Here is a 10,031-nt window from a genome sequence, read left to right on the forward strand (position 1 = left end):
CTAAAGTAACTGCAAGTCCTAAGCTGGAAAGCTAAAGTGTTAAATCTCCACCGATGGTTTCCCTTCAAGCCTTTTATAAGCACTCAGAAGAATATTGCATTGGAACATTTGTGGAAATAGCAACATTTCAGTCTTCTAATTTGGAGCCTTTCATTTTGCTTGAAGTGTTTTTGTCTCGTCCCAATCAGAAATAATGCACAATATACTTTCTGCAAACAGCTTTGTCAAATAATCTGTGAGGCAGTGAACATTCAGATCACATGGCTCCAGTGTGCGCCTTCTCTCCCTTGAATATGTGGCACCGCATTGTTTTTGTATTGCATTAGCTGCGTGTCTTAGATGATATTATGGTTACAGTGTAGGTTTTTACCAAAGTGATTTTTCTAAAGTTCACTCGAAATTCGCTCAACATTGAGGGACAGACACGAGGCCATAACGGGCAAGATATGACATTTCAGTTCTTTACGATGGGAGACAGACAGATAGACGGTACACTTCAATCAATAAGCACTCAGTATTTGCGTCTGCGAGGATCATTATCGCATATAAAAATTTCTCCCGCCAGGATGAAAGAAGATGAGAAGTTCCTTTCTGGCTCCCGGCTCAGTTTGGCCTCTATGCGAGCGCAGACACAGCGTCTCTTGTTCTTCGCAGCAGCATATGAGCGGCTCGCCCCGCGCGTCGTCTCGTTCTCAGTTTTGTTCTCCAGTGACAAGACGCTTGTGGTGTGAACACGAGGCGCGAGAGAGCTGAAACAAAGACGGAGGCAGAGGAGGAGGGTGGAGGGAGGGAGGGAGAGAACGGAGGAGGGAGGGCACACAAGATCTAAAAACAGCTTTTCTTTTCTTTTTCTTTTTTCTTTGCTTTAACTTTCCACCCTGGCGCTCAGACGCTCGCCAGTGCTCGTCGAGGCCCTGTGCCAGCAACGCCACCTGCATCGAGACGGGAGAGGGAGGATATCTCTGCATCTGCCCGCCTGGATACACGGGGGGGAACTGCCACCTGAGGCGAGGACCCTGCCTCGCAGACGGGTAACAGAGCCGCTCTCCTTAAGTTTGTCCGTCCGTCCCCTGAAGGGCTCGCCTGCCGAGGCTCAAAGTGACATTCCAACCCCAATATGAAACTGCCAGCCCGGACCATCGGCTGAGGTTCTGCAGACATTCTCCTAATCTACGCAATCCACGTTGCGCTTCTCGCGTTTCAAAGAGGGAAAGCCCGTGTTTCCATTACCCCTAGAATTGCGCAAAACCTAAATATCGCGATAAAAAAAATTGGTAATGGAAACACCTAAACTCCGAAAAACCTCTCAAATATCGCTAAAAGATTTGTACGCTCTCTTATTGCAATTGTACCTAGTCGAAATTTTAGAAATATCAATTTTATTTTGCAAAAAACTGTAATGGAAAGGCAGCTATTGAGGCCTAGGGGTCCAAACTAAGAACCACTGGGGCCAAGTTGAATCCAACTCGAGCAGTGTTTCCCGGGGAAAGTCCGGTTTGTTTTTGCAGAGGTGTGAATGCGCCATCCAACCCTGATGCGGGTCGAAGGTGAAAAGTCTGGTTGGCTGAAAAACAAAAGGCCTTTGTCTGCTTAAAGTGAGCCCAATGCATGAAGTGGACTACAGCACAGGGATTTAAATGCTTTGGCTAAAAAAAGAAAAAAAAAAAAAAAAAAAGGGGGGTTCAGTGTAGCTCCATAACGACAGACAAATTGGACATGACAAATTGTGGACGCCCTTGGATGACACCACTCACAAGCAGGATGGAGACATGCCACGATCTTCATTGTGTTGCACTTAATGTTGGAGCACGTGGACCTTAACTAATTGGACTGCGGGACTTTTTTTTAGAGAGAATCTCCCTGTGCTACCGTCTTTACAGAAGCACTGTATAAAGGACTCATCTTCCCCGTTAAGACAAAAAGGATTTCCATAATAATCTGCTTAAAATTCAATTCATTCTCTGCCGCCTCGCACCTTTCATGCGTCGCTCTCACTCACTCCCACTGCAGCGGCAGCGCCGTCAAAATTTCCTGACACGTCTGAGACGCCGCGCTAACTGTGCCACCGTGCACATCGCTCCCCGACGCCGAGCCAGTGTCAGTCAACTGTTTTTCTGTGCGGTGGGTCTTTCATCTGCCCTGTCGTTCCTCCATGCTGGTGCATCAAAGGGCTGAGAGGAGCCGTCTCGCAAAACCTCCTCTGAAAATGCGTGCGCTATTAGACTTTACACTGTGGCTCTCAGTGCAGTAATGTCCGACTCTGGAACGAGACGTGGAAACAATAGAAGAAGAGGAGGAGAACGATCCCCTCGTTCTTCTTGTCATTAATTAATCAGGAGCTACTTCCTCTTTTCGCAGCTCGAGGCCACGCACGAAAGGCAAAACGCAGGCTGTTGCCTGGTGTGTGCAACGGTAGCGACGCACAGCTGCGCTACCTATGTTGCTACTACACCTGTAGTGGGCTAGTAGCAACATAGACAAATAACAGTCAAAGACTAAGGATGCTATTCTACCCCTCTTGGTTGTAACCAGTGGATGTTGGCTTGGTGTTGCTTTTCTATGGTCTCTGCCCAGTCTGACCTATGACCCCTGACGTCAACATATCCACATGGCCGCCGCCCACTGGATATTTTATGGTTTGGGGATCATGCTCCATAAACCCTGCAGATGGTTGTAATGAGGTGAAAATTCCAACATAGATCAGCAGCAGCTTGTGAGACACTCGGACCTGCAGCCCGTCTGGCACCAACTAAATTTAGAGTCAACCAACCTCCCGTTCTTCCCCATTCAGACTGACCGCTTCACCACATCCACTTGCATAAACATTGATTAGCCACTCTGATTGACTGAATGGCTTAAGAAGCAAATTAAACATTTTAACTACGACAGCAGCCGGTGAATGCAGTTCACGGAATAAACCATATCTGCGCTTTTTGTTCAAATTCAAAAATGGAGCAAGCTTCCCTTGAGATAAGACGTGAATTCACCTCTGTCTGTTTTTTTTCTGAAAGACTCAGCCGGAGGGAGAATCTGTCAAATACATATAAAGGGTCTTCGGGGGAGCGCAGTTAGCTTCCCCGAAGACTTTGGAACAGCATTGTGCTCTTTCTCCATGAGGTTGTGCCGTTATTGACGTCTGCGTGCCTAGAATCCAATAGCCCGCAGCTCCTTGTCGATTAATTGACGGGCTCCCCGTCCATTTGGAAGGAGAGATAGGAAAAAAAAAATCATTGTGGTCTCATTATAATTTCACAAAGAGATGACTGGAGCTGCAACATCCGAGTCAGAGGAATTAATCTTAAGTTTAAAAAAAAAAAAAAAAGGCCTGTTCAGGGGTTTCATCAATCAGTCTCTCCATGAGACAGCAGGGGTGCATCCCCACATCCCACTGCCATTATTCTTTTGACCAGCAGAGACACAATGTCAGGGGCTTGTGTAATTACATGAGCTTCTATTAGGAGATATTGACTATTCTTATCGCATCTTTTCATCTCTGTGCTTTGCGCGGCGCGGCTGCAGTGATAAGATACGCTGCAGCCGCACCGGAGCCTCAGGTTGGATCCGGTTTTCACCCTGCTGCTGCTGCTGCTGCTATCAGCTAGCGGATGCTACGTCCAGCTTGTACGGACGACTGACTGAACTTGCATTCAGGGCTGAACTGTCTTCCCAGCGCGTCGCTAATTACGCTGTAAATCCAGGTCAACTTTGCACGGGGTCACGTTTCTTCACCATGCAATTTGAGAAGTTTCACCGTCTGCGTGTCCTCTCAACTTTTCTAGATAAAACATTATAGCCTGTGGATCCAAGCAATCGGCCCTGTGTCGTTTAGCTGCATATACGCTGGCACTCTGTCAAGAAATGACAATGGTCCGGTGCTTTAACCAGCAGGTGATTCAAGAGCCGGCCCAGCTTGTAGAAATACGTCTTCTTCAGCAGCAGATTACACATGCCGTCATAAAGCTTCAGCTTCACTTCCAACTGCTGTGCGTTAACGTTGTTCCTCTCCGTCCCGCCTCTCCTTCCCTCCCCAGCTCTCCTTGTCAGAACGGCGGTACATGCATGGATGCTGACGGCCTGTCAACGTCCTCCTCCTGTCGGTGTCCGCCGGGATTTTCGGGAGACTTTTGCGAGAGGGCTGCCATCGCTGCCGCCGCCGTCATCGCTGACAGCTGCCGGCCCAACCCCTGCCTGAACGGCGGCAACTGCACGAGCCTCGGCTCGGCCTTCCACTGCGCCTGCCACAAGCCGTTCGCCGGCGCCGACTGTTCACTGAAGCAGCAGCAGCAGCGGCCCAAAGCCAGGCCCAGGCCGCCGGCCGCCACCGGGTCCGCCGACAACCGGCCGTTGGCGCTGGCGCCGCAGCACTACTCCCTGCCGGCTCACACCTTCCACAAGCTCCTCCGGCCGCCCGAGAGGGACCTGCTCAAGATCACCCTGAAGGAGACGGTGCACCCCCGCGGCGTGCTGGTCACCCACGGCCAGCTGCTCTGCTTCGGCCTGCTGGCGCTGCTCACCTGCCTGGTGGTCCTGGGCACGACGGGCATCGTGTTCTTTGGCCGCTGCGAGGCGTGGCTGGCCAACGCCAAGTACAGCCAGCTGGTGCGCCAGCAGAGGGAGCACCTGCTGAGGGAGGCGGGAGGCTCGGGCCAGGAGGAGCAGGAGCACTCGGTGAACATCATCCTGCCGGAGAAGATCAGACTCAGCAGCTTCGGGAGACACTACACTTCCATCTGATTGCGATTCGAGGGCCGGCCGTCCGTCCGGAACGAATGTGTTCAAAAATAGCCGGCGGCAAACAGCAAACAGCGAGATGGAGTTGGACTTCATCGGCGGGAGTGGGACTGGACCGTGACGCCGGATTGTAAATGTACCCTAAGATGTACCAAAACTACAAGTAGAATGTCGCGCCGAGTCTCATCGACTGGTTTCAAAGATGTCATTGTGTCGTATTTTCTAGAAAACACGGACGATCGGTCTGCGTCAGGGCAGTTACAGAGGTCATCGCGTGGCTGGATAGCAGCACAGGGACACGTTTGTCATTCCATTTGTTGCCAATTCAAGTGGTTTGTGCCCCGTTTAAAAAGGTGCAAACTCTAGTTGATGGTGGAAAATAGTATGCCAAATTGACAATAATACAAGTGTTTTTGTTTTTGAATTAATTTAGTTTTTTTTTTATCGGTCATCTGAACATGAATTTTAGGACGAATTGGTGTTAGCCAATAGAAAATTAGGCGCCGTTAGTTTGTTGCTGCTGGTTCTTAATTGTTTCCATGTTGCTCTGTGTCGTCAAATAGATGCAGAAGTTTTGCAATTAAACTTTTTCTGAAGCTTGAGCATTTTTTTTTTTAAAACTATATTTTTTATAATGGCTAGTTGATTTTCTCACCACTGAAATGTCATTGTCCTGCTTGAGCGCTGCGATCAATACTTTAGCACCTTTAAGTGTCATTGTTTTTGCTTAATCGTGCATGATATAGTCGCCTTGTCAAGCTCACAGAAAAAAAAACTAACAGTGAAAGTCTTTACAAAGGGTCAAATCATACAAAATACTAAAGTCCATCTGTTGCGATGCGGATTTTTATGGTTTCGCTGTGATTTTGCGGTATTCATATCTCTCCCAGTGCAGCTCCTCATTGTTGCAAATTGGGAAAATTCTACCGAAGTTCTTCCTTTAAATCAAAAATTCTTAATTAAGGCCGTTTACATTGCTCAAAAGACGGCAGAGGTGACAAATGACTGGAATTTTAATAGTTGTGTCAGTTGCTGTGGTGGTCAGAAAATGTTTCCTTGTCTTAATTACTTTTAATAAAAATCACCTATAATCACATTTTCTCTCGAAATGATAAAATAAAAATCAAGTATTTAACCTGATGATGCTCCAGTAATTGAATCAGGTTGAGGCAACATCAGACACTTACTTGGCTAACATGTTGCACGCACGCAAAAAAAACAAAAAAAAAAAACATCAATAGACAAACAACCACAAATTGGAGTCCAGCATTGCAACTTCTCTCTCATGATTGCACACCTTGTATTCCTAAATACCAGCACTAAACAGCACTTTTCTACTGTACTATAAAGCTTGACTGCCTCTTTGTCAGTCTCTGGCGCCACCGTGTGGACAAGATGCTCTAACGTCAACCGGTGAGTCCTACAGCTGAAGGTACTGTAATCACCAACAACTTAAAGGTCCGGTGTGTAAATACAGCGAACAACGCCAACAATGTCGCATCTAACATTAAAATGTAATCAAGAAAACTGATATTAAGTTAACCCGTTCAAACAATAGAAATGTTGATTTTATGTAAATTTTAAAATCAAATTTCATGACAATAAATCGATTTAAATGTCGGGCCTGGGTTTGGTCAGGGGAGAACGTGGTGCTGTATATGGCAATGATGAAATCCTATAGCTAGCAAGAGGCCAAAGCAGAGCCAGTGAGGCTGTACAGCAAGACAGAGAGACTCACTGTGGTTAGAAGACGTAACAAACATAAATGCTAACAAATCATCCTGGCTGATCTTCCAAGCACAGTTAAAAGTGTCAGTCAGGCGTGTGAGATAAAAATCCAGCCACAAATTCACGCCGATATAATCGACAATTGTCGACCGATCCAGCGAGGCCAAAATAGAGTTGTAGGCTACATTCAAAACTGCAACAAGAAAAGAAAAAGAAAAGTGTTTACTTATTCATTTTTAATGGGAATAATGTTGTCCAGCTGTTGTTTTGGGGGAAAAATATGTTCGAATGACCGCACAAGCAGGATATGAACAAAATACAGCAGAAATTAAAAACATCTCGTACGACTTAATATCAAACATGACTTCCCAGAGTTGTCACGTACAAACTGACACTATGAATCTGTAGCCTCTTCTCTACCACAATTAGCGCGTTGTCACCATGTGTTTTGGACGCGGGACTTCGCGCAATTGATCGGCATTAATCCCTTCTCCACGGTCCAAACCTAGTGGCTCACTCCAACAGCTGAAAGTCAGATTCCAGATCATTCCACTCAAGATATATGCGACGCAGCGATGACAAGTGTGTAAAAAATATCACTAACGACCACCAGATGTCAGCCATCTAAAAGGAGACCAGCTCGGGCAGACGCTATTGTTCTCGAATGTTGAACAGTTGAATTCATTATTGCAGCATTCAGGATATCCTCGCAGATGTCTGCGACACCCTTGCTGTGTTTCACACCAGCAAACAGTGACGTGAGAGTAAAAGAACCACAGACGGTAATGGATCCCAAAGGAGAGACGCAACCTGTTGCAGCACGATACATTTACAGCAATCACCCCCTCTGTTTTACAGAGCCGTGGCGTTTCCCCTCCCTGCGCTGTGACTTTAGCTCATTAGAAAAACTGTCCCCCTGCCGCGTTTATACGTCTTCCTGAGCCACAAGACGAACCTCACAAACAAAACTGACGGCCGCATGAATAAATCGGAGTGGAAGCAGTCGTGCTCATCCGAGGTTACAGACGAGTCACAGCCCGCTGCCCAGGCCGCATCTTAAATGACTTTTACCGCAGCCATGTCAGTCGAAAACTAAATTAACAAAATAAAATAAACCCCCATAAAAGTCACTTTTTAAGACTGGGTTCACTTCTCCTTTAGTCTGTGCATTATTGGAAACTGTGAGGCAGAAGAAGAAGTAAAAAAAGAGATAGCGAGAGGCAGTGCCGGGTAAAAGGTTGTTCTTTATGTTTCAGTGGGGCCTTGCGGGGGCCCCGCAACCACATGTTCATATGTGGAGGAATGACCCCCGGGAGCGAAAGAGGCCCCTTACTTTGAGAACTGACATGAGACAGGGAGGGGGAAAAAAGAAAGCTGAGCAGACCTGCTGCGCTCCCACTGGATCATAAAAGCGAAACAGACCTGCAGAAGTTAAATCTCTCTCACCAGCCTGAGACCTTTAACCTCATTTTTTTTTTCTTTCCCCTCCTCCCCCGGCTCCGTCTGCTGCTTAAATTACGCAGGGGAGGGAATACGGATCGGGCTCGAAGAATTCCAGAGGGTCCCTTTTGCAGGGGCATGCTTCTAGGATACCCTCAAAGTTATATTTCATTTATAAGTTTGCTTGTTAAATGTCTTCCAGATGAGCAGCGGAGTGACTGCCGCGAGGAAAAGCAGAGAAAAGAAAGAAAAAAAAAAAGGACAAATGGCTGCAGGCGGATCGGGCGCAACATTCTGTAACATCGCTGGAATTTCTCAATTTTCTTGTGACTGTGGCCTCAAACGTTTTTGGCACAGGCTCCGACATGCGCGGGTTCATCCGAGGTGATCGCTCAGTGCTCTCTTATATATGGTGGCCAGCAGAGGTCAAACTGTCTCAGCGCATTCCTAAAAAATAAAAAAAGAATCAAAATGCGCTTGTTTTCCAGCTCGCCGGGAACTTCTTCCCACACACAGGAACATTTTGAAGTTGAACTGCAACCTTGCTAATTTGCCAGAGGCCAAGATAATAATGATGTCCTTGATTCCCCCCCCCAACCCCCAAAACAGGTCACAAGAGCAAAGAGCAGCAAACACTATCAATAACGCCATGTTATTACCAAAGGCAAAAGAACACAGAGCCCCGGGCTTTTGTGTTTGTTTTGCAGTTAAAGCTGCCTTGCCAATTCACAAACACGCCCCGAAGAGCAGGAGTAACTTAGTGAAAACCAGAGAGGGATTTAATCGTTATTAACTGTCGAGTGTCACATATGAAGAAAGGCGAAATTCCCGTTTGGCCACTTACCGCCAATGTCAACAGGTCTGACATATATTGTCAACTGATGTGTTGTTCATGTGCCAGCAGGGAAGAGCACCGTGTTTTAGTTCATTTATTTTTTTATCACATTTCATTAGTTGGCCCGTTACTATTTGCAAAAGTCACAGTTTCAAGGGCACTTGCACGCCTCTCATGGTGTTCTTTCATGGGAGTCATTGTGTCCTTTGCAGATCAAAAGTCACACGACTATCGTGTAGTTATTTCAACTCGGGCTGCCGGTCACAGTTTCGCTTTACTTTCAAAGAATAAAATGCACCGTGTTCGGACGGGGAAAATAAAAGCTCTTTCAAACCCCCTCGTCCTGCACTGACTCCATTCTAAGGCCACTATGTGGCAGGGACCGCGACGCAACAAAGCAAAGGGAACCTTCCCCAGGAAAGGAGAACCTTCTCCGCCGTCTCATTGTTCCTTTTTCACATGGTGACTGAATTCCTGATGGTTTATGGGAAACAGTCGGCAACAAGTCACGGCAGAGTGTTGGGGGGCCCCCCCAGTTCAGACCAAATCTCACACACACACACACACACACACACACACACACACACACACACACACACACACACACACACACACACACACACACACACACACACACACCTCATTCATTTTCAAGATGGTTGTGAGTCCAGACTGTAGCGGCGCCCACTGCAGCAGGCTTCGGGGAAAGAAAAGGAGAAAAAAGCAGCACTGCAATGAAGAGTTAAAGCCGGATGGAGTTTCGCAGTGTCAAAGCCATCACAGAGACACCCTGCCACTGCCGCGGACGGACGCTCGCCCGCTCTGGGATCTGCACGCTAAGCCCTGAGAACGTGTGTGTTTAGACCCTATAGGTGGATGTATCGCTCGCCGTAATAGGATCAGGTGTGATTATCCTCATCTAATAGTGCGGTGTCAACGGCTTAGAGAAGGGGCTGTGCAGAACAAAGCTGAGCGCTTTTGGGGTTTTAGTGGCTCTGTATAAAGCAAAGACCAACCGGGTAATTGTTATCTGCGCATGTTTTTTGGGTTTTTTTTTTAAGTCCTGCCTAATCTGACAGGCGATGTATCTCAGCTGTATCTCAGTTTGCTCCAACTGCAGGATCTTTGGGAAAGTGTGCATGGGGGGTGGGGGCTCTGCAGCAAGCAAATGACTCATGATTTCTTTTCAATGAATGAATGAATGAATGAATGAATGAATGAAAAATAAATGAGTATACAGGCATGCATCCAATTGAAACTTTAAGGGCTACACTGCCCTTGGAAACACAAAAACCCC

At 47.1% G+C, this 10,031-nt stretch overlaps 1 protein-coding gene across 1 annotated transcript in view; it reads left to right on the forward strand.

The window, feature by feature from the left end:
• dlk1 (delta like non-canonical Notch ligand 1) overlaps positions 1-5,328 on the forward strand; it is a 7,568-nt gene extending 2,240 nt beyond the window's left edge. Inside the window, exons 5-6 of the mRNA XM_076017939.1 lie at positions 890-1,031; positions 4,032-5,328. Coding sequence (XP_075874054.1) covers positions 890-1,031; positions 4,032-4,734 — 845 coding nt within the window. The 3' untranslated portion in view covers positions 4,735-5,328. The remainder of the gene's footprint in view (positions 1-889; positions 1,032-4,031) is intronic.
• Positions 5,329-10,031: the final 4,703 nt, after the last annotated feature.

Source organism: Nelusetta ayraudi, unplaced genomic scaffold (genome assembly GCF_046127955.1).
Source record: "Nelusetta ayraudi isolate G7.1 ecotype Tasmania unplaced genomic scaffold, CSIRO-AGI_Nayr_v1 ptg000007l, whole genome shotgun sequence".
NCBI classification, from domain to species: domain Eukaryota; kingdom Metazoa; phylum Chordata; class Actinopteri; order Tetraodontiformes; family Monacanthidae; genus Nelusetta; species Nelusetta ayraudi.